At 43.4% G+C, this 25,605-nt stretch overlaps 1 protein-coding gene across 1 annotated transcript; it reads left to right on the top strand.

The window, feature by feature from the left end:
* Positions 1-2,525: 2,525 nt before the first annotated feature.
* Positions 2,526-12,878, top strand: FGG (fibrinogen gamma chain). The gene is made up of 10 exons (XM_040418567.1): positions 2,526-2,690; positions 2,850-2,900; positions 3,138-3,321; positions 3,430-3,520; positions 4,341-4,471; positions 4,604-4,737; positions 8,653-8,837; positions 9,341-9,618; positions 10,454-10,614; positions 12,748-12,878. The coding sequence occupies exons 1-10, from the start codon at positions 2,622-2,624 to the stop codon at positions 12,760-12,762; spliced, it is 1,299 nt and encodes a 432-aa protein (XP_040274501.1). The 5' UTR covers positions 2,526-2,621; the 3' UTR covers positions 12,763-12,878.
* The last annotated feature ends 12,727 nt before the right edge of the window (positions 12,879-25,605 follow it).

Genomic DNA, 25,605 nt, shown 5'->3' with positions numbered 1-25,605 from the left:
TTATGACTTAAGCCTTAGTGTAACAGTTTTGGTTGTTCACAAGACTGCAGGACTGAACATCACTAATAGCTGTCTACTTTCTTGGGCACTTACGATGTCTTCCAGTACTCTGATTTCTCCAGGACTTTTATAGGGCCAAACTGTAACAACCAGACAGTCGCAAGAAGTATATTATGAATGTATAGCATGTAGCATGGCAGGCAATAATTATATGGAAGCAAATGCAATAATAGATCACAGGAATCGGATGATGTCAAACAGATGGAGAAGGTGGCAGTCAGACAACGGAGCAGATGGAAAATGGTGAGGGTAAACAGAGAGAAAAGAGACGAATAATGGTCAACAGAAATAAATGACACTGAGAGAAACTGATTCTGATCTGAAGTATTAAAAGGCTTTTCTAGGATTTTTTAACTGATGACTTATCCTCTGGATAGGTCATCAGTATATGATCAGTGGGGGTCAGACAACTTGGCCCCCTGCCGATCAGCTGTTTGAGAAGCACTGGCACTTGTAGTAGTGCCTCGGCCATCTCTCAGCTCACCAAGCACAGCACTGTACAGATGTAGCAGGGTTAACACGCAAACTCTTAACTCAAATTTCTTAATTCATCGCATTATCTTGAAACAAAAGCCACTGAAAAGCAATTGAAGGTGTTTGCTTAACGCATTTAGTTTAGATAACACGTCTGATAAAACGTGTGTTAACTCTACTACATTCGTACATTGTACAATGGCTGTGCCTTGTATCGTCACATGGCCAAGGCAAAGCTGCAAGAAGGCTACGATGCTATTGCGAGCACCGACGCCTTCTCAAACAGCTGATCGGTGGGGGTCCCAGGTGTCAAACCACCACCATCAAATACTGATAATGTATCCAGATTGTAGGTCATCCGTTATTTTTTTTTTTAGGAAAACCCCTTTAAAAAAGTCAAACAACAAGAAGGATCTAGGACAGACACAATTAAAAGCCAAACTCAGCAAACTCACGCTAAAATTAATGCTCAGGGAAACAAGAAACAAACATCAATGCTAGCAGTAAATAGAAGCAGAAGGACTGCAGGTCTCAAGTCACACCGACAAAACAAATAAGCTAGGAACAGGATACTAACAATACTAGAATTCTGGATTCAAATGCACAGAGATCATGCTATACCCAGTGACTAAAAAGAAGAAAGCACAAACTTTTCAAGGAAGGCTAACCAATTAAAAACTTCTCAAATTAACCAGGCTGATCCAGATCAAGTGTAAGGCAGTTGCACAGCAATTGCCCCAATGTTAGTAAACAGGAGAAATTGAGGCAATATGGATATCCATGCTGCTCGAAACAGCAATTTTAACATATTGTGACAGATTCACTAATCCTGACTAATGACTTAAACACCTAGCTATCCTATTCTATGGTATGTTTTTTCTCATGGTCTGTTTTTTTTGGAGCCCCCATGTTTCCTTCAGCTTTAACAGGTGGCAGGTGCATACACTGATCAACCATAATATTAAACCACCTATGACAATGGCACCTATGAAGGGGTGGGATATACCAGGCAGCAAAGTGAACAATCAGTGCTTGGATCTGTTGGAAGCAGGAAAACTGGGCAAAAGATAATTGTAATGGCTCAATGTCTGTTTCAGAGCATCTCTAAAATGGCAGATCTTGTGAGGTGTTCTACGTATGCAATGGTTAATCCCCACCAAAAGATGCCCAAGAAACTTAACCAGTTGACTAGCAAAAGGGTTACTACACATGGCTTATTGATGTGCATGATTCGTGAAGGCTAGCCTATCGTATCAGTCTCACAGAAGAGCTACTGGACCATAAATTGCGGAAAAAAGTTTCTGCTGGACACCTTCAGAGGCATGTGGAGTCCAGTCCATCAGAGATGTTCTGGTGGCACAAGGAAGATCACCACAGTACTTTAGGTAGGTAGTTTAAATGCTATGGCTGATTGGTGTATATGAAATAAATGTACACATAAAGCTTAGGGAGCCATTAATAGAATTCATCTAGGGATGCTAGTTTTTTTTGTTGTTTTTTTACTGTAAATCTTAAGCGAAGCTGAATAGTATTCTCATAGTACACTGAAACCTCTTTGACCACACAAAAGTGCAATGAAAAGTGGTCTTCTAGGGGATGGATCTTTTCAAGGAAGATGGCCATATATGGTGGAACTGAAAATATATCACAGGAAATCTGGTCTGGATAATGGGGTGGTCTTCCCAAAGAGGTGGTCTTTTAGAGAGATTTCACAGTATATTTTAAGATAATAACGGATCCTAATTGTTTACAGCACAGACCATTATGAGAACTCAGACATATTGAGCAATTGTGAAATTCACCAATCAACATCCACAATTACTTAAAAAAAGAGCCAAGATGTGTAATAATGGTCTCTAAAGAGTTAAAACTCTGCATGATGCTCACTGCAATCAAAGTGACCAATGTTCTCCTCTTCTGAGGGTCATCACCTCCTCCCTCCTGCCTCTTCATTTGACCTTTGGACAACTGACTTGCAGGGTTTTTGCTGGCCAGGTAGAGCACATAAAACAGCAGCAACCTGCAAGCTCCACTTCATTTGTGAACTATCCAGCTAAGCAGGTGCAGGACACAGAGGACCTGCTACAATGCCACGATTATACCACCAGGGTGTGCTATTTCTCCAGTCCATACTCCTCTTCTCAAGCACTTATTGTGTGAGTATAGAGCCTAAATAACGCAATGAATAACACATACATTTAGTATTCTTTCTGCAATAATCCAATTTAATGACTGCAGCTATGTACGGTAAATGCACCCACTTCCTACGTATGGACTAGAACTATTAACTGTAGCTATGTATTTATTTCTTTTAGCAAAATCTGGTGGCAAACACAGAAAACTGCTGCATCTTAGATGAGCGATTTGTAAGTACATCTTAATTAAATATGAATATGTCTAAGAGCTCTTAAGTGTCTTTGGGTAAATGTTTCTAATGACTGTGCGGTATTGCTGGTGAAACAGATGTATCCTGACAAAATGAAGCAGCCCCTTAGCATAAGTTTGATGCCCCATGCCACTGAGGTTTGTGGTCGCATCCAGCTGCATCAGGGCTGCCACCTTATACCTTACTCTAATTTGTTTTACATACCGTTTAATTATAGGGGGAGTACTGTCCAACCACATGTGGGGTCTCAGACTTTCTGAACACATACTACGGAGAAGTAGACATAGATCTGCAGTATTTTGAAGGACTTCTAAATCAAATTAAAAATGAAACAACCACTACTACTGTAATTGTGACCGACATGCAAAATTTAGGGACAAAACCCCAACCGCCTTCACAAGGTAAGGAAAATGACTTGTGGGAAGATTAACCGCTTATTATCTCTGTAAACATACATGCCCACTATTGTGGTCAGTGGTCTTTACTATAGAATATCTCTTCTTACATAGGGCTTAAGGACCCTACACAGAAATCAAGAAGCATGCTGGATGATATTACAAGATATGAGAGGACAGTTACAGACAATGAAAGGATCATACAGTAAGTACCCATAAGGACTGTTGTCTGCAGGAGTAGGTATAGATCTGAAGCAAAGAGCAATATAAAAAAAGAGCATACAATACCAACATGGTCTGGTGTCTACATTTTTTGACAATATAAGGCCTCAAGCACACGGCCGTTGTTTTGGTCCGCATCCGAGCCGCCGTTTTGGTGGCTCGGATGCTGACCCATTCACTTCAACGGGGCCGCAAAAGATGCGGACAGCACTCTGTGTGCTGTCCGCATCCGTTGTTCTGTTTAGTGGCCCCGCTAAAAAAAAATATAACCTGTCCTATTCTTGTCCACGCTTTGCGGACAAGAATAGACATTTATATTAAAGGCTGTCCGTTCCCGTTCTGCAAATTGCGGAACGCGCACAGACGCCATCCGTGTTTTGCTCATCCGCGATTTGCGGACCGCAAAACACACCACGGTCGTGTGCATGAGGCCTAATATAGAGAGATTTGTCAGCTGGGAAGTTAATTGCTCATTCTTAATAGTTCTAGAAGTAAAGAAATAAGGAGCTACAAATAGGGGAAAAAGAGAAAGTTCCTTTAGTGTAAAAGCAGCAACACCTTGGAGCTACACTCAATAATACTTGAGGGTTACTGTACAATGCCAGATATTCCATAAAGCTTTCCTTCAAACTAACTTTTTATTTTACAGGTTTTCTAGAAAACCAGGTAGCATATTAATCATACACAATAAATAATTATGGAGATAGTATAGCCCTTATCACCACCTATTTGTTAACATAAAAAGATGTTTCACCCGTAACCTTCTATCTTATTTTATTATCCTATTTTGTATTATTCCATAGAGAACTACAAGACATGCTAAACACAAACGCCCAAAAGATTGTGCAGCTGAAACAGAAGATATCAGTTCTAGAAAGCCAGTGTCAACAACCTTGCAAAGATACTGTCCAAATCCAGGAGTACACAGGAAAAGGTATGGTTAAAGATTTGAGAAAATTCATAGACTTCTTGTGGCGGGGAACTATAAGCATCTATAATACAAATCAGTTTATTCATTGCCTAAGAGAGCAGCACTCATAAACAAAGGTTTTTCTTTTTCTTTTAGATTGTCAAGAAATTGCAAATAAGGGAGCACGGACCAGCGGTCTCTATTATATCAAGCCTCTGAAAGCCAAGCAGCAGTTCCTGATTTATTGTGAAATTGAGCCTTCCGGCAGTGCATGGACAGTTTTTCAAAGAGTGAGTGAGAATACGTTGTAATGTTTATTAACGTGCAGTTGCAGAAAGACTCCTGATGTTATGTTCGAATCTCTATTGCCGTGCTACAGTCTCCTGTAAACTGCTGCAAGCAGCCCATAGTTCGAGCAAGCAGATAGTTGTAGTATTATATAAGCTTATTGTCGCGTGAGATATAGGGCACAACTACACTGCAACATGTGTCGCGTGACAATTTTATATAATTATAGTCTATGATGTCGCACTGCGACATGCAACATGCTGCGACTGTGACGCCGAGTTCATACTTGAACTGCTGCGGACAGTGACATTAGCTGTGCCACATCTCCTGTGTAAAATGTGTGCATCCAAAAAATATCTGTGACATCCAGTGTACTTTTTCCGTAGATGGTGTCCACTGCAGACAGTGACATTATCTGCGCCAAATCTCCTGTGATAAGCGTGCGCATCCCAAAAATATCTGTGACATACAGTGTACTTTTTCCGTAGACGGTGTCTGCTGCGGACAGTGACATTACCAGCGCCACATCTTTAGTGTAACGTGTGCGCTTCAAAAAAAATTCTGTGACATAGTGTCCTTTTTCCGTAGATGGTGTCTGCTGTGGACAGTGACATTACCAGCGCCACATCTGCTGTGTAAAGTGTGCGCTTCTAAAATTTATCTGTGACATACAGTGTACTTTTTTCGTAGACGGTGTCTGCTGCGGACAGTGACATTATTAGCTGCGCCACATCCGCAGTGTAACGTGTGCGTTTCAAAAATGTATCTGTGACATACAGTGTACTTTAACATAGAAACATAGAATGTGTCGGCAGATAAGAACCATTTGGCCCATCTAGTCTGCCCAATATACTGAATACTATGAATAGCCCCTGGCCCTAGCTTATATGAAGGATGGCCTTATGCCTATCCCATGCATGCTTAAACTCCTTCACTGTATTTGCAGCTACCACTTCTGCAGGAAGTGTCCGCTTCTGACGGTGACATTACCAGGGCCACTTCTGCAGTGTAAGGCTACTTTCACACTAGCGTTCGGGTGTCCGCTCGTGCGCTCCGTTTGAAGGGGCTCACGAGCGGCCCCGAACGCATCCGTCTGGCCCTAATGCATTCTCAGTGGAGGCGGATCCGCTCAGAATGCATCCGCCTGCCAGCGCTCAGCCTCCGCTCCGCTCAGTGAGCGGACACCTGAACGCTGCTTGCAGCGTTCGGGGTGTCCGCCTGGCCGTGCGGAGGCGAGCGGATCCGTCCAGACTTATAATGGAAGTCAATGGGGACGGATCCGCTTGAAGATGACACCATATGGCTCAATCTTCAAGCGGATCCGTTCCCCATTGACTTTCAATGTAAAGTCTGAACGGATCCGCTCAGGCTACTTTCTGACTTTCTGAAGTAATAATGCAGACGGATACGTTCTGAACGGATGCAAACGTCTGCATTATCGGAGCGGATCCGTCTGATGAAACATCAGACGGATCCGCTCCGAACGCTCGTGTGAAAGTAGCCTAACGTGTGCGCTTCATAAGTTTATCGGTGACATACAGTGTACTATTTTGTGTAGACGCTGCGTACACTGACATTACCGGTGGTACCTCTCCTATATAACTTTTCCTCATCCCAAATACCTGTGACATTCCCTGAAATTTTTCATCAGCTGCTGGTGACAGCATTGACATTATCTGCGGGATATCTCCTGTGTGATGTTTCCACATCCCAAATACCTTTTTAAATTTGTTTGCGCATACACTTCCAAATCCTACAGTACTGTATGTGTGACAGACATTCAATCATATCAAACATTTTAATATGAAGAAGGCGAGCAGTAAGGGACGGGGCTGTGGCCATGCTGCTGATGGTGCAGGCAAAGGCCGTGGCCCTGGGTGTGGTGAAACTGTGCCTGCTACCAGAGCACAAGAAAAACAATCATCCATGATACCTAGCTTCATGTCGAAGTTTGCAGGACGGCGCAGGACACCACTCTTAAAGTCAGACCAGTGCGACTAGGTGTTCGGTTGGATTGCAGCAGATAATGCTTCCAGTCGGTTAAGCACCACCCTTCTTCCACCAAGTCCATTCTCAATAGCCAAGAGTCTGCTTATCCCAATCCTCACCCTGGATTTTTTTGTGACTCTCGTGTCGCAGTATGTCGCAGTGCGACACAATAGACTATCATTATAAAAATTGTCGTGCGACATTACTGCGACAAATGTCGTCGTGTAGCCCTAGCCTTATCGGATCAACATTTTGCAAAAAGTTGCAAAAAAGTCACAAGTATACTCCAGTCTCCTGGTGGCGTAGAAACCGATGGAGCCTTTGTAATGGATATGATTAGACTTTCCGAGTGTATTTTGTGGGATAATTTTTTTCATAAAATACGTGCAACATTTTGTAAATTTCAAACTGTAACTGGTTTCATACCAAGAGGGTGGTGTCAATATACAACTTTTTGGGTCTTTTTTTGGAGTTTCTGCTGCTTTTTGTGACAAAATTACAAATTGTTGTAGCTATGTACTTTATAGTCCCCTGTCTAGTCATATTTATTACAAAGGTTCCATCAGTTTGTAGCCGCCAGGGGACTTGAGTACACTGATGACTTTTTTGTGACTTTTTTCAAAATGATAAATCTGGTTATAAATGTAGTCCCATCTGAAAAACATCTGGTCGTCCCTTAGTAAATGCTAACTAGTGGGTTTGACACAAGCCTCACTAAAAATGGCGCACAAAGGTCATACATTTGTTGCCAATGCCTACTCCTCTGACAAAACAGGCAAAATCACTCCATTTTTCTGGTGCCATGCACTTGATACGCTGGGCTCCAAGCAGACACAAAAAAGAAAAAAGAAATAGCGCAGGAGTCACATATTGATACATTACCCCCTTAGACAGGCTTCCAAAAGATACGCCTAATTTACCACAGTGGCTGATGCTGGATGATAATATTGGTAAGTGACTAGACAGTTATTTTTAGCTTCACACCAACTTTTAGTTGGCTTACCTTGCGGCAAAATTCTGTATAAAAAATTTGGTGCATGTTGTCATATAAAAGGCTGTGCCATTTCCAATAAGCCTTGCAATAAACCCCTTTACAGCTAAAACATGTCTCACTTTTTCTGCATCTAAATCCTCATCGGCAATTTCAAATGTTCCATTGAGTTTAATGGGAATCTATGTTGCAGGTGAAAAAATGCAGCCACACACAGAATAGACCCAATAAATTTGGCTAAATCTGCCTGCCGGTCTGTGATGTGTATAAAAGCAAGCCCAGTGCAGAAATCCGAAACCCTTAGTGAGAAAACTCCTTTAAATCCATTTCAGACCTAGTCAATCATTTAGGGCACAGTTTACTAAAAATGATCCGCTGCAATAGATAATGTGGGAATAAGAACCACCTTTATGCAAGGTTTGATAAATCCAAGGATCTACATAGCTAATACACCTAAAAAATTGCTGTTGGCTCTTAACTTTTTGGTATGTTTGATGTTGATATCTGTGAAAGCTGTTTTTGCTGAGCCACTAAGGCTATGTCCACATCTTTGTTCACATCAGCTTTACAGTATTCTGGTAGTCTGTTCTGGAAGAAGAGTAGACTACTGGAATTACTGTATCCGGCAACTCCCACTACAAAATGGACAAAGCTGTGTCGTTCCAGTGCCCACTCTAGGCGCTTGAGCAACTGTAGGTGGGAGTGATAGCTTATCAGATGTGTATGGCTTATCCTGAAGATAGGTCAACTAAATAAAAGGACCCAAAAAACCCTTTAAAAGTTAACCTAGGACACAAAGCAGCTGTTCTTTGAAATGGCCTTTTGTCAGGAGATTCCTGTTTATCAGTATGATCTGTTAAGATATAGTAAGATTAGTGATAAATACGTACAGAAATACACAGTATTTTTTATTTCTATACTTAATTTTTTTTCCCAGAGGCTTGATGGCAGTGTGGACTTCAACAAGAACTGGGTCCAATACAAAGAAGGGTTCGGATATTTTTCACCAACTGACACAACAGAGTTTTGGCTTGGAAATGAAAAGATTCACCTTATCAGCACCCAGTCTACCATTCCATATGTGTTGAGGATAGAGCTGGAGGACTGGAGCGGTCATAAGAGGTAATAAATGGAAATCATCTCCAAATATCATTGTATCTCTCAGTTTTAAACAACCCACCGTTGTTAAAAAGTTTCCATACATTGAGTCTTCTCTTTTTTTCTGCACTTGTCTATTTGAGAAACTTAAAATGTTACTTCAGATCTAGCAGACTAGATAGAACTTCAAAGTGCATCAAATGTGACAAACTAGCATGCATTGTATAAAAGTTTGGTGCTAGGCTTGTTAGACACATTTCTCTTCCATCATTACTCAACCTTATGTCACCTCATGACCTTATGTTACAGGATCATTTTTTACAGGGGTATTCCAGATTTTAGTTCTGGAAGCTAGGTTATCAATATGTAAAAGCTTTTAAGTATAAATACCCCTTAAACATATTGACATATAAGTGATCAAAAATGTGGCGTTAATGGAGCTTTAAGACATAATTGGAATTTAAATGTGACACTTGGAAGTTCAAATGCACTCTAACTTAACATGGTCCTTCTTTTTTCCTGTATAGCACAGCAGACTATTCCACATTCAGATTGGGTTCTGAAAAGGACAATTACCGGCTAACCTATGCGTATTTCCTTGGTGGTGACGCTGGTGATGCATTTGATGGCTTTGATTTTGGAGATGACCCCAGTGACAAGTTCTACACCTCTCACAATGGCATGCAGTTCAGTACCTATGACAAAGATAATGATCGATATGATGGAAACTGCGCTGAGCAAGATGGCTCTGGTTGGTGGATGAACAGATGTCATGCCGGTCACCTTAATGGCAAATACTACACAGGTAACAGTTTTATAGATAAACCTTTGCAGGTAATTTCTGTAGATAGGACAGAATTCATCCATACAAAAGGATATGATGGCTCAGTATAAATGTGATAATATACCCTATCCTAAAATGACTTTATTTCCCCCTGCGTGTCACATCCTCATACAGCCCTAGGCTTTATCTCAATAAATATTTCATTGGTCAGGGCTCATCTGACTTGTAAAGACTACTTACTTGTAAATACTATATGGAATCCATGGGGGTAATTTATCATGGCATTTATGTGTGTTTTTACGTGGCTCAATGCAATTTTTTTTTAGGTGCACATGGCTTAGCAGTGGCCTACCATGGACCAACAGATTTAAAGTATTTCGCTCATGTCACACATTGATGGCATGTTACTAGGATGTACCATCCATGTCAGAGGTGTGGGTCCCACCTCTGGGACCTGCTCCTATTTACAGAACGAGCCCCCAAAGTGAAGTAAGGTGGCCATGCATATAAGGTCCCCTCAGCATTAACCGCTATGGGACTTACAGAAAAAAAACGAGCGCCACTAATGCTAGTCTTAAAAATGAACCCTATGTTTCTTCATTTTTGAGTATATGCATTTGTTCATTTTGCTTACAGGGTTTGTCTCATTAAGATAACCAATCTACATATGTCCCATAGAGTCGTCATAAAAGGGAGGCCGTGCTTTAGCTGAAATAATACAAGAGAAATGTATGGCTGGCTGCAGAAATCCTTATCAGCAGTTATCACTTGGGGTTCTGCAACCTGACCTGTAGCTGTCAGGCAAGATTGTTGAAAAATCATCTTGAAGGCTTTAAATAATTGTTTCCTCTTCCAGGTGGCACCTACTCAGAGGCTGATAGTCCTACTGGTTACGACAATGGAATCATGTGGTCAACATGGCGCAGTCGTTGGTATTCCATGAAGACAGTGTCAATGAAAATCATTCCTTTGAATCGTTACGGGGATGGTGGACAGCAGTTTTCAAAGGATGCAAAGGTCAATTTTCAGCGCCGTGGAGATTACTAGAATTCTGAATTTTTTACCTATTCCACATTGAACATTTGAGATAATATCAGCATCACACCCTACCTCATGTCTCCAAGTAGATCACTGTTTACAATAAAAGATTCAAATCATGGAAAGATCATTGCTGCTATTGCCAGTGCTGTTTTCTGCTGTGCTTCTTGTTTGTCTTAACTACATGGATAGAAAGTGAACTGAAAAATACCCTAAATTTCCTTTAATGTCTCATATATTGAGACCGGGATATTGAAAAGGATTTCTGGAGCTAAAACATTGCGAACCTATTCTTGACCAATAAATGGGATCTGATTTCCATTTATTGAAACTCTGTTGTTCAGCAGAATGAAAAAGTACAGTGTTCAGCTCCATTCACATGTCCGTGGTGTGTTGTGGACCCGCTCATTGCGGATCCGCAACACACCCGCCCGGCACCCCTATAGAAATCCCTATTCTTGTCCGCAAGCTGCGGACAAGAATAGGACATGTTCTATCTTTTGCGGAGCTGCAGACCTGAAGATCGGGGCCGCGCTCCGCAAATGCGGATGCTGACAGCACACTGTGTGCTGTCCTCATCAATTCCGTCCCCATAGAAAATGAATGGGTCCGCACCCGTTCCGCAAAATTGCGGAACGAATGCGGACCCATTTGCGGACGTGTGAATGGAGCCTTCTCCAGAGATCTATGCGTCCTTCAATGTATATCTTAGCCCACTGGTGTACCCTTACGTGCAGCTGTGCCCATTACTGAAGTTCAGTCCTATACATATTCTAATGCATGTGTCAAAACCCAAGAAACAAATATTGATGGCCTATCCTGAATATAGACCATCAATGTTTTAGTCCCGTTAAACCCCTTTGAGTTGAACAGCTGTAGTCCCTTAGGGTAGGACCAAACAGTCAGGTTTCTGCATGCAGTTTTAAGAAGCCAAAATCAGAAGCAGATTAAAAAAAGAGAGAAAGTATAAAGGACAGATACGACTTCTCTTTTTTGAATTCACTCCTGGTTTTGGCTTCCAAAACTGCATGCAGAAACCTGACCGCGTGGTCGTACCGTTATGTGTCTAGAAACACCTGCTTTGAAACTGTCATTACTTTACAAGGGTAGCAATAAATTTAACATCAATGAAGCATAATGGGTAAAGAATATTATTTCATAGATGGTAGTTAGGGATGAGCGAATTTCATATTTTGAAGTCCGTGTGCGGGTTCGTGTTGTGGTATTTACTGAATTGCGTTATGGATTCGGTTACCACGGACCATAACGCAATTCCACGACGGAATGCATAACTGAATGCCTTTAAAGGCATTCTGTTATCTATTCCGTCATAATAGAAGTCTATGGCCTGCATAACGGATCCGTCTGGTTTACGTTATGCAGGAGAAGACTGCGTTATGGTCCGTGGTAACGGAATCCATAACGCAATTCAGTAAATACCACAACACGAACCCGCGCACAAACTTCAAAATATGAAATTTGCTCATTCCTAATGGTAATCAATCATATTTCAAATTACAGTTGACCATGACAACCTATGTTCAAGTTCTGGGGCATTCAGAGTAAAACTTTTTGGGTTTGTCTTCCCATTATGCACATCTGTAATCTCACTGCTTATTTATGGCCAAAGGGCAATAGTGTACTAAATACTGTGCCTGCATAATTACCTTACTTTGCACAAGTGGAGAAGGATTTGGCTAGTAATGATTAAAGTCGTCATTCACCACTCAATGGACTAAGGATATGTTCACACACAAGAGATTTATTGCAGAAATTTCTGAAATGGCAGAATTCTGTTATTTTGGTTCCGAAACAACCACGTTGACTTGTATGGAATGGATTTTCACTTGCAGAAATTTCTGCAAAAAATCTGCTGTACGTGAACATACACTAAGAAGCACCCAAAAATCTTTGATAGTTGTCACGCAGCCCTAAACTAAGTAAATGGCAATACGCAAACTTTACATGTGCAAGAAGTTAAAAAAGGCTTCATCTTGTTGTAAGTGCTATGCCTCTGCCTAAAGACTATGCCTTGAGGCTGCTGTGGCTTCTTCTTGCTGCGATGTGTAGACGAGTTCCAATATTTTAATCTGTTGTTCTTTTTCATTGTAGGGTGGGGACATATAAATTGACATTTTAATAAAAGCTCCAGATTTGTGGAATATGGAATACACCAGATCTTTCAGTCTGAAAAATTGCACTATGTCCAGTAGAAAGAAGATACATTAAAATACATTTAACTTAAAAAATAAAGTCTTTCTATTTTATTTCAAAAGGTATTCCTGATTGAGTGCTGCCATTCCAATATAGTAAATGGTACAAATATGAGGTATTTGATATGTTTTTCCACAATCTGATGATGAAAACATTGGAGGTCTTTTGTGACAGGCGCTACACTAGTTTTTGGAGTAGTTGCTGTGCTCACCAGTTTGCAGTGTCGTCAGGACATAAGGCCCGACGCATTAACCATCTGGGAGTGAAAACTTCTCAAGTGAGGAGCACAGACTGCCAGCTGTCCGCCTAAATTATAAATTAGGCGATTTCTCTGCCAGCACAGGGGGGAAACAAATATCGGCATCACATGTTGGTCTTTGTAAATTACCCCATTGAATTAAATTCACATGACAACGATTTTCAAGTTTGACAATTCTTTTTCAGATTCCAAATCCTGCGTCATAATGGGGGATCCTACTTCTTGAAGACCATGAAATTATTTTTTGTCATTGGAGAGTTAGTGTACTTTCACTCTGGCAGGCTGTTCTGGCAGACAAGTGGAGAATCAGCTGGACACAAGCTGCAGCATGTAGCGGTTTGTGTCTGGCCGGTTCTCAGCTTGTCTACCTGGATTTATATGGATCTTTGCCAGACCCCTGCCGAAATCGCCTTAGGCCCCTTTCACACGGGAGAGTCTAACCATGCGGGTGCAATGCGTGAGGTGAACGCATTGCACCCGCACTGAATCCGGACCCATTCACTTCAATGCAGCCCGTGCAGATGAGCGGTGATTTTCACGCATCACTTGTGCGTTGCGTTAAAATCGCAGCATGTTCTATATTCTCTATTTTCACACAACGCAGGCCCCATACAAATTAATGGGGCTGCGTGAAAATCGCAAGCAAGTGCAGATGCGGTGCAATTTTCACGCATGGTTGCTAGGAGATGATAGGGATGAGCAACACCGAAACCCAATAAAGTAAATTCACTGTATTATTTTCCCTTATAACATGGTGTGAGGATTTGCTCTGATAGGCAGGGTAAGCGGACGCAGTACAGAGGCAAAACAAGTTCGTAAATCAAAATGTCAGTGTTTATTTCACACAAAAGGCAAAAGAAAACCAATTAATACAGTCTTGGTGTTAAATTCACACAATGCAAAATCCAAAGAATAGTCACGTCACCTTTCTAGCTGTTTTATCCCTGGCAGTCCACAGCAGGCTTTAGGGTCCTGTTTCCCAGCATACAGCCCTCATGCAGCTCTCAACCTTCCAGCACAGCACCATGCTTTAGATCCCAAGAGAGAGACTTAGATTCTGAGCCCCGCTGCCAATTTAAAGGACAGCCAGGTGCTGCCAAAACTCGGATCGGCACTTAAACTCTGGTCCGGTATTTGATCTCACCTGGCTGGAAATCAGCCCAGCCACCCATGTTGGGAGGAAAATACCTGCCTTCCCAAACAAAACCCCTTGCTATGTCACAATGGTTATAAGGGAAAATAATAGCATTCTTAATACAGAACGCTTACTAAAATGTTGATTGAGGCATTAAAAATTTTTTAAAAATTAACTCACCTTATCCACTTGATCGCGCAGCCGTCATCGTTTTAGAATATGTCGGCAGATAAGAACCATTTGGCCCATCTAGTCTGACCAATATATTGAATACTATGGATAGCCCTTGGCCCTATCTTATATGAAGGATGGCCTTATGCCTATCCCATGCATGCTTAAACTCCTTCACTGTATTTGCAGCTACCACTTCTGCAGGAAGGCTATTCCATGCATCCACTACTCTCTCAGTAAAGTAATACCTCCTGATATTACTTTTAAACCTTTGCCCCTCTAATTTAAAACTATGTCCTCTTGTAGCAGTTTTTCTTTTTTTAAATATGCTCTCCTCTTTTACCTTGTTGATTCCCTTTATGTATTTCAAAGTTTCTATCATATCCCCTCTGTCTCGTCTTTCTTCCAAGCTATACATGTTAAGGTCCAATACTCCAAATGAGGTCTCACTAGTGCTCTGTAGAGCGGCATGAGCACCTGCCTCTTTCTACTGGTAATGCCTCTCCCTATACACCCAAGCATTCTGCTAGCAATTCCTGCTGCTCTATGACATTGTCTGCCTACCTTAAAGGCCTTATTTCTTCTTCTTTCAGGACCTGCAAAAGGACCTTTGATGACGTAATCGCGCTCACCACAAGGTGAGCGCAATTACGTTATCAAAGGTCTTTTTGCAGGTCCTGAAAAAAAACGATGCTTAATTTTTTTTATTTTTTAACCCCTCAATCGACATTTTAGTAAGCATTCTGTATTAAGAGTGCTATTATTTTCCCTTATAACCATGTTATAAGGGAAAACAATACAATTTACAGAACACCTAACACAAACCCGAACTTCAGTGAAGAAGTCCCGGTTCGGGTCTGGGTACCACATTCAGTTTTTTATAACGCGCGTGCAAAACGCATTGCACCCACGCGATAAAAACTGAACAACGCAATGCAAACGCAGTCAAAACTGACTGAAATTGTGTGCTCACTCGCGCCGGTTTCCCGCAATGCACCCGGGACGCATGCGGAGAAAATACGGGACGCCCGTCTGAAAGAGGCCTTAGGCTAGATTTACACAACTGTCTGTGTTTCACAGTTCATAAATTGCGGTTGCGCAAAAAAAAGCATGCCATACGGACGTCATCCAATGGATCCATTGTAACCATGCCTATCCTTGTCTGCAAAATGGACAAGAATAGGACAATTTTTTTGCGGGGCTACGGAACTGACATACTGAATGTAGATAGCACACGATGTGCTGTCCGCATTTTTTGCGGACCAATTCAAATGAATGGGTCTCCATCCTATCCGCAAAAAATTTAATGGACGCGGAAACAAAATATGTTTGTGCGAATGTAGCCTTAGGCCTCTTGCACACAAACGTACAAATGTACAGTCAGGTCCATAAATATTGGGACATCGACACAATTCTAATATTTTTGGCTCTATAAACCACCACAATGGATTTAAAATGAAACGAACAAGATGTGCTTTAACTGCAGACTGTCAGCTTTAATTTGAGGGTATTTACATCCAAATCAGGTGAACGGTGTAGGAATTACAAAAGTTTGCATATGTGCCTCCCACTTGTTAAGGAACCAAAAGTAATGGGACAATTGGCTTCTCAGCTGTTCCATGGCCAGGTGTGTGTTATTCCCTCATTATCCCAATTACAATAAGCAGATAAAAGGTCCAGAGTTCATTTCTAGTGTGCTATTTGCATTTGGAATCTGTTGGTGTCAACTCTCAAGATATGATCCAAAGAGCTGTCACTATCAGTGAAGCAAGCCATCATTAGGCTGAAAAAACAAAACAAACCCATCAGAGAGATAGCATAAACATTAGGTGTGGCCAAAGCAACTGTTTGGAACATTCTTAAAAAGAAGGAACGCACCAGTGAGCTCAGCAACACCAAAAGACCCGGAAGACCACTGAAAAACACTGTGGTGGATGACCGAAGAATTCTTTCCCTGGTGAAAAAAACACCCTTCACAACAGTTGGCCAGATCAAGAACACTCTCCAGGAGGTAGGTGTATGTGTTTTAAAGTCAACAATCAAGAGAAGACTTCACCAGAGTGAATACAGAGGGTTCACCACAAGATGTAAACCATTGGTGAGCCTCAAAAACAGGAAGGCCAGATTACAGTTTGCCAAACGACATCTAAAAAAGCCTTCACAGTTCTGGAACAACATCCTATGGACAGATGAGACCAAGATCAGCTTGTACTAGAGTGATGGGAAGAGAAGAGTATGGAGAAGGAAAGTAACTGCTCATGATCCTAAGCATACCACCTCATCAGTGAAGCATGGTGGTGGTAGTGTCATGGCGTGGGCATGTATGGCTGACAATGGAACTGGTTCTCTTGTATTTATTGATGATGTGACTGCTGACAAAAGCAGCAGGATGAATTCTGAAGTGTTTCGGGCAATATTATCTGCTCATATTCAGCCAAATGCTTCCGAACTCATAGGACGGCGCTTCACAGTGCAGATGGACAATGATCCAAAGCATACTGCAAAAGCAACCAAAGAATTTTTTAAGGGAAAGAAGTGGAATGTTATGCAATGGCCAAGTCAATCACCGGACCTGAATCCGATTGAGCATGCATTTCACTTGCTGAAGACAAAACTGAAGAGAAAATGCCCCAAGAACAAGCAGGAACTAAAGACAGTTGCAGTAGAGGCCTGGCAGAGCATCACCAGGGATGAAACCCAGCGTCTGGTGATGTCTATGCGTTCCAGACTTCAGGCTGTAATTGACTGCAAAGGATTTGCAACCAAGTATTAAAAAGTAAAAGTTTGATTTATGATTATTATTATGTTCCATTACTTTTGGTTCCTTAACAAGTGGGAGACACATATGCAAACTGTTGTAATTCCTACACCGTTCACCTGATTTGGATGTAAATACCCTCAAATTAAAGCTCTCAGTCTGCAGTTAAAGCACATCTTGTTCGTTTCATTTCAAATCCATTGTGATGGTGTATAGAGCTAAAAATGTTACAATTGTGTAGATGTCCCAATATTTATGGACCTGACTGTATTTTGCGGTCCGCTAAAAACGGATCCGCAAAAAATACAGATGACATACGTGGTCATTATGTATTTAGCGGAACGGAACAGCTGGCCCCAAATACAACAGTACTCTCCTTGTCTGTAATGCGGACAATAACAGGACATGTTCTAAATTTTTGTGGAATGCACACGGAATACCTTCCGTTTTTTTGCGGACCCATTGAAATAAATTGTTCCGTATACGATCCACAAAAAAAAAAGGAACGGACACGGAATGAAAATACGTTCATATGCATGAGCCCTAAGCGTGAAACCCATGCTTGGTGTTTCTCAAAACCCTCTTATATAAGGGTATGGCTACACATTTAGGCTTCTTGATGCAACTTTGGAAGCCCAAATCAGGAGTGGATCATAAAAGCAGAGAAATTATTAAGGACAGATAGAACTTTTCTTTTTTGAATATATTCTTGGTATTGGCTTCCAAAACTGCATACAACCATGGCCGTCTTTAACGTGGGGCAAAAGGGGCAGCTTCCCCAGGCCCAGTTTCTCCTGGGGGGCCCAAGGCAGCTGCCTCTTTAGCCCTGTTGGCCACTGGTGACGTGGGGGGTGGCGGCAGGGCACGGGGAGATCAGCGCTTCCATTGTTCCTCTGATAGGCTGCCGGAAGAGGCCTGCATCGCATCGCATATGGGAAATTTTATACTGGTACATTATGAGGGGCACTAGGAAGAAAGGGGGAGAGGAGCACTATGGGGCATTTACTGGGGGCACTATATAGAGGTATTTTATACTTGCACATTATGGGGGCACAGTGGGGACATTAGCTCAACTGGGGGCATTAAAACGGGGTATTTTTCGCACTAGCACATTATAAGGAGAATTCTTTCTACTGGGGGCATTATGATGGGCTTTATTACTACTGGGGGTCTATGGGGAACATGATTACTAGTATGGGCACTATGGGAGCATTATTACTTCTGGGACACAGTGGGGACATGTTGGGGGCACTGTAGGAGCACTATTACTACCTATTACTTATGTGTGCTCTAGCAGAGAATTATTCCTATTGGTGGGACTTTTGGGAGCACTATTACTATGGGGCACCTTGGCACAGTATCAGCTTACCACAATTATTTTTGGGGGACGTTATGTTTACACTATTAGTGTCAGGGGCACTATTTGCTGGGCACAGTTATTTTAGGGCACTGTGTGCCAATAATTATTGAAGGGGACTATCTGCATGGTACTACTATTATCAGGGGTTTATCTGTTTCTGCAGTATAGTATTGGGGAGCACAGTGGCACAGTATTGGGGGTGGTAGGATGATTTGTTCAGAAGATGGAGGATGATGGAAAAGTAGTAAACTAGGATTTTGTTTGTCAAACTGCAGAGACAAGAAATGGCTGAAAAATGGTGGTCTGGTCTAAAGGTCTGAAAGGAGAAGATGAGTAAAGAGAACATCTACATCAAAGAGAAGTCACTAGATGTAAGAGGTATGTGGCGCTGTATTACCCTGTATGTAGGGGTGGATGGAGGGGTTAGTAGTATAGTACTATCTGCACATTGTGAAAAAAAAAAAAGTAATCTGAAAAATACTATTTATTTGTGTCAGAACTTGTGCTTTTTTATTTTTTAGAATAATGATATAGCCATTTTATTTGATACTTTTGTGCTGATTCCTTTTTTTCCCCTCTATATTTCCCTCTATATTACACTATAGTCACCAGAACCACAACAGCTAAACATAGTAGTTCTGGTGTCTATAGAATGTCTCTGCAAGCTTTTTAATGTAAACGCTGCCTTTTCAGAAAAAAGGCAGTATTTACATTACTGCCAAGCAACACTTCTAGTGGCCACTCATGATGATTAAAGTTTACTACTCTACGAGGTGTGTGGAATTTTTTGTGTGTGTGTGTTGTGGTGGAGGGCGTGATTGCATGCTAGGGTGTTGGAAGGCGGGATCCAGGGGGCCCAAGTAAATTCTTGCCCAGGGTCTAATCAATATTAAAGACCTGCTTGTGTGAATAAAACACAGCAGTTTGATCAAGAACTGTTTTTGGTGCCTCTGTTCTGCGTCCGCTCACCCTGCCTCCCAGAGGGAATCCCTATAATATATATATATATATATATATGTATATATATACAAACACTCACCTAAAGAATTATTAGGAACACCATACTAATACGGTGTTGGACCCCCTTTTGCCTTCAAAACTGCCTTAATTCTACGTGGCATTGATTCAACAAGGTGCTGATAGCATTCTTTAGAAATGTTGCACATCCAGGGCACGAAGCTCCCGTTCCACCACATCCCAAAGATGCTCTATTGGGTTGAGATCTGGTGACTGTGGGGGCCATTTTAGTACAGTGAACTCATTGTCATGTTCAAGAAACCAATTTGAAATGATTCGAGCTTTGTGACATGGTGCATTATCCTGCTGGAAGTAGCCTTCAGAGGATGGATACATGTTCTCATTCTGTTTACGCCAAATTCGGACTCTACCATTTGAATGTCTCAACAGAAATCGAGACTCATCAGACCAGGCAACATTTTTCCAGTCTTCAACAGTCCAATTTTGGTGAGCTCGTGCAAATTGTAGCCTCTTTTTCCTATTTGTAGTGGAGATGAGTGGTACCCAGTAGGGTCTTCTGCTGTTGTAGCCCATCCGCCTCAAGGTTGTGCGTGTTGTGGCTTCACAAATGCTTTGCTGCATACCTTTGTTGTAACGAGTGGTTATTTCAGTCAATGTTGCTCTTCTATCAGCTTGAATCAGTCGGCCCATTCTCCTCTGACCTCTAGCATCCACAAGGCATTTTTGCCCACAGGACTGCCGCATACTGGATGTTTTTCCCTTTTCACACCATTCTTTGTAAACCCTAGAAATGGTTGTGCGTGAAAAACCCAGTAACTGAGCAGATTGTGAAATACTTAGACCGGCCCGTCTGGCACCAACAACCATGCCACGCTCAAAATTGCTTAAATCACCTTTCTTTCCCATTCTGACATTCAGTTTGGAGTTCAGGAGATTGTCTTAACCAGGACCACACCCCTAAATGCATTGAAGCAACTGCCATGTGATTGGTTGACTAGATAATTGCATTAATGAGAAATAGAACAGGTGTTCCTAATAATTCTTTAGGTGAGTGTATATATATACATATATATATATTAACAGTGCAAACTATTATATCATAGAAACAATAAACAATTTTAGGAAACATTCACATTTGCATTAGAGGCTCTGCTCAGATTCCATCAAAAAGACAAATAAAAAGTCCTGCATGCAGGACTTTTTTGTCCGGTGAAAAAAAAATGTAGTTCCTGAACTGAAACTGAACTGACTCTGTTGTAGTCAATGGGGTCTGTTCAGCTCCGTTCATGTCAGTTATGTGCACTTTCGCCATTAAAAACAGCATGTAAAAATGGCTGAATTTCGCAGTATATATAATGTCCCCCATAGTGACCCACATGGTAATGTCCCCATAGTGGCCCCCAGCATAAATGTTCCCCATAGTAGCCCCCAATATAAATTATGTTCCCCTAGTGGCCCCCAACATATTGTCCCCCATGGTGCACCCCAGCATTTTCTCTTTAACTGACGACTAAAAACTAAAAAGAAACTTTTTTTGTTGTCCATGACTTGATTATGTGAAAGGGTGCTTTTTTTTTACTTGAAACCTTTAATTTTTTATTGTTAAACACTTTTTTTTACTTTTTACTTATGTCTTACTATGGGACTGCAACATTTAAGGGTCTGATCCCTGTTTCAATGCAGTACAATACATGCTGTATTGTGCTGCATTGAACTGTTAGTGTCTTACAGTGTAAGACGCTGACATTTACCTAGGAGACCCAGCCTGGGGGCTGAATTTCATAGGCTTCCATAGCTGGTTGTGTTGGCATTGGGGCTGCCATAGCAACCATCAGGTCCCTGTGTCACGACGGGGAGCGGGGAAAACCCCCCACTATGCAATTACGGTGGCTGCAACGCCAGAAAGGGAGCTGGTCACCACCTAAAGTAACCCTGAGCTCTCCCTGGACTCCTAGCGCATGAGCCGCCTCAGATGGTAAGGGGGCTCATGCTCACGAACCTAGGATCCTACTATCCCTGTAATGCCCTAGGCCTAATGACAGGGCAGAGACCACCCCTTCATCCTACACCATGGATGAAAAGGTGTCTCCAGAGGCCCAGTGGCAGACAGGAAACAAGACCATGGGATAAACAGTACAGCAGGTAAGTTACACAGCAACATAACTATGCTATCCACACTTACCTGCCGTAGCCAAGATGGAAAGCGGCTCCAGGCTGGGAAACTCACAGTCTTGTCTTCGCTTAAACCCCTCCGGGAAAGCATGCCCTTTCGGAGCCTAGACACCACCAGAAAACCTCCATACACCAACCACACCAATACAACATACACCAGGTGGGGAAGGAAAACAGAGACACACCGGAGGGGACACACCACCAGTGCAAGGAATCAATATAATAAATAAGGGTGGCTCACACAGACACAAAGCCATACAGCCAGGGAGCAGAGCTCCTACTCAGGCAGACAACAAAATAAGACTGACCACAGGCTCCGACACACCAACATATAAAGAGGCCTGAGGTCACACCCACCACACCTAGCAGACACACCTAAATTAACCCTGTGACAACCAAAACGGGGAAAACACCAACTAAAGGAAAGTGTACGTGCAAACAACAAACTACTAGTTGCCCCTGGCAACCAGTCTGCATGCAACAGTGTCACGGTCAAACAGTAATTTGACCGTGACACTCCCACCCCTCAAAGCCCCCCCCAAACGAAAAGGGAAAGTTGGTGGGGCACAACGAACAATGGGATGGAGGGTGGGGAATAAAAGGTCAGTGTCAGCATGTCCCTCCTAGACTGCCGCCAGCAAGCCAGGACCATCACCTAGGTCCCTGGCCGCCAGCCAGCAAAGCAGTCCGAAGGACATACTGGACACTGAGTTCAATCAAAAAACTCTCCCACTCCAGGTCGCTGCCAGAAGCCACTCCCCAACCAGCACACAGCCGGGACACCAAAGGAATGCTGCCAGCAGACGACCAGAGATAGGAACAAAGAGAGGGACGAGGGATCACCAACACGAACACGGTAAGCAAGGTAGCGGGGAATAAGCCACCAACCGCGCCGTTAGCGGTAAACCCCATAACGCTCTCCCTCCGGAGAACACGCATGTATGCCCAAAACGGCAGGCCATACATGCTTCACCCTCTTCCGAAGGCGTGCGACTGCGGAGCTAATATTTATTATAATGTCACGACACGGAGCGGGGAAAACGCCCCACTGTGCAATGACGGTGGCTGCAACGCCAGATAGCAGGGCACAGGGAGCTGGTCACCACCTAAAGCATGGGTGTCAAACATGCGGCCCGCAATGAATATCTTTGCGGCCCGGCAAAGATGCAGCATCGCAGACTGCTATGTATGAGCCGGGAGAGAGGAGGGGCTGGAGTCCGTAACTAGGGGCGGGGCCCGGTGCAGTCACTGTACTCTTACACCGGGCCCCGCCGCTCACCAAAGTATTTATAAACGTGAATCCTTATCCTGTTATTAAGTTAAACTAACGCTGCGCTCTCCCATGTCCCCATGTTCCCCTGTATCCCCATAGCACTTACTTAAGCTTCAATAGCAGGCAGAGCGGACGGCAGCAGTAACGTCACTCACTGACGTCGAGCGCCTGCTCCGCCTGCTTTATGAATGAAGCAGGCGGAGCAGACGCGCGACGTCAGTGAGTGACGTTACTTCTGCCGTCCGCTCTGCCTGCTATGGAAGCTTGTTTGTAAGTGCTGTACTGATACAGGGGAACGGGGAGAGCGCAGCGTTAGTTCAACTTAATAACAGGATAAGGATTCACGTTTATAAATACTTCGGTGAGCAGAGGGCCGGTGTATTGGGGGACACTGTTATGAGGGGGATCTGTGGATGACATATAGCAGTGTCATCCACAGATCCCCCCCATAACAGTTCCATCCACAGATCCCCCCACCTCATAACAATGCCATCCACAGATATCCCACCCCATAGCAGTACCATCCACAGATATCCCACCCCATAACAGTTCCATCCACAGATCCCCCACCTCATAACAATGCCATCCACAGATCCCCCATAACAGCACCATCCACAGATCCCCCACCCCATAACAATGCCATCCACAGATCCCCCCACCCCATAACAATGCCATCCACAGATATCCCACCCCATAGCAGTACCATCCACAGATCCCCATAACAGTGCCATCCACAGATCCCCCATAACAGTGCCATCCACAGATCCCCCATAACAGTGCCATCCACAGATCCCCATAACAGTGCCATCCACAGATCCCCCATAACAGCACCATCCACAGATCCCCCATAACAGCGCCATCCACAGATCCCCCATAACAGTGCCATCCACAGATCCCCCATAACAGTGCCATCCACAGGTCCCCCATAACAGTGTTATCCACAGATCCCCCACATGACAGTGCATCATCCACAGATCCCCCATAATAGTGTCATGCACAGACCACCATTAATTCAAAGCCCACCAAAAAGCACAACTTTTGGTTAAAAATATTTTTTTCTTATTTTCCTCCTCAAAAACCTAGGTGCGTCTTATAGTGAAGTTTAATATTTGTATATATATATAGGTCTCACTTGTGTTATTGTGCAACGGGATGTTGGGGGTCAGCAGTCATGAAACAACAATGTTGTTCTATGAAAATGTACGATTTTTTTATTTTTTTTTGATGCGGCCCACATAAACTAAAATTTTGTTTTTTTGGCCCATGTTAGCCTTTGAGTTTGACATGCTTGACCTAAAGTAACCCTGAGCTCTCCCTGGACTCCTAGCGCATGAGCCGCCTCAGATGGTAAGGGGGCTCATGCTCACGAACCTAGGACCCATGGGCGTAGGAAGCGGGGGGGACGGGGGGGATGGATCCCCCCCAGGAAATAATGCGGGGGGGACAGATTTGGTTAAATCCCCCCCAGGCTCCAGGGTTGCCACCCGTCCGAGACTCCGATCGCATATTTAAAGCTGTCAGTCACTCACTTCTGCGGTGGCCGGGTGATCAGCTGAGCTGCGCTCCCGAGCCTCCCCCTCCTCCCTCCTCCCTCCTCCTCAAAGTCAGTGATGCGGCTGCCAGAGCCAGGCAGTGCAGTGGTTAACTCACTGTTCAGTCTCTGGACTGCTTGCTCCTCCTCCTCGCTCCTCCTCTGCCTCCCAGTCCCTCCCTCCTTCTCTCTGATAAGGAAGTCAGGTCCAGACTCCACACAGGAAGTGACATCAGAGAGAGAGGCAGGGAGGGAGAATTTAAATCATTCTTCTCCAGAGTAGACTCCAGTCCAGCTCCAGCAGCCTGCCCAAGTAGATCCCAGCCCAGTGCCCACTGTGCCCTGCCTGCAGAGTGACCAAGACAGTCCTGACACCTGTCCTAGACACTTCTAAAAAGGTATATAAAACATTTGAAGTGTGTAATGTAACAGTGTTTAAAGAGCTTCTACCACCAGAAATACCGTTATGTAGCTGACTGATATAGCGATGCGCTAATGTCAGCACTACATAACAGTATGTTTCTAACGTTAGTCCCTGCAGCCGTTTTTGCTAAAAAAGCACTTTTATTATATGCTAATGAGCCTCTAGGTGCTATGTGGGCGTAGAATCAGCACCTAGAGGCTCCGTCCACTCACCCATTATCCCGCCCAGGTCCCCTGTTCTGCCCGCCCCGCTCCTCTTGATTGATGGCACGGTCCGCCGCAGCGTTGACAAAATCCCGCGCCTGCGCCGTTCACTTCTGTCTTCGGCGCAGTGAGTGAAGGCCGCTCTCCTGATGCCGGATTCCTCACTGTGACGTAGTCGGCGCAGGCGCAGTGAGGAATCCGGCACCAGGAGCGCATTATTCACTCACTGCGCCGAAGACAGAAGTGAACGGCGCAGGCGCGGGATTTCGGCAGCGATGCGGCGGACCGTGCCATCAATCAAGAGGAGCGGGGCGGGCACAACACTGGACCTGGGCGGGATAATGGGTGAGCGGACGGAGCCTCTAGGTGCTGATTTTACGCCCACATAGCACCTAGAGGCTCATTAGCATATTATACAAGTGTTTTTTTAGCAAAAATGTCTGCAGGGACTAATGTTAGAAACACACTGTTAAGTAGTGCTGACATTGGCGC

Source organism: Bufo bufo, chromosome 2 (assembly GCF_905171765.1).
Source record: "Bufo bufo chromosome 2, aBufBuf1.1, whole genome shotgun sequence".
In the NCBI taxonomy this organism is placed as follows: Eukaryota; Metazoa; Chordata; class Amphibia; order Anura; family Bufonidae; genus Bufo; species Bufo bufo.
The sequence above is the reverse complement of the archived record's forward strand: the minus strand, read 5'-3'. Positions and strand labels throughout refer to the sequence as shown.

Excerpts from the sequence above, each read along its gene's own strand:
- FGG (XM_040418567.1), top strand. The coding sequence starts at position 2,622 with ATGCCACGATTATACCACCAGGGTGTGCTATTTCTCCAGTCCATACTC. Across the intron at positions 4,472-4,603 it reads CCAGGAGTACACAGGAAAAG|ATTGTCAAGAAATTGCAAAT; the intron begins GTATGGTTAAAG and ends TTTTTCTTTTAG. Across the intron at positions 9,619-10,453 it reads TAATGGCAAATACTACACAG|GTGGCACCTACTCAGAGGCT; the intron begins GTAACAGTTTTA and ends TTCCTCTTCCAG.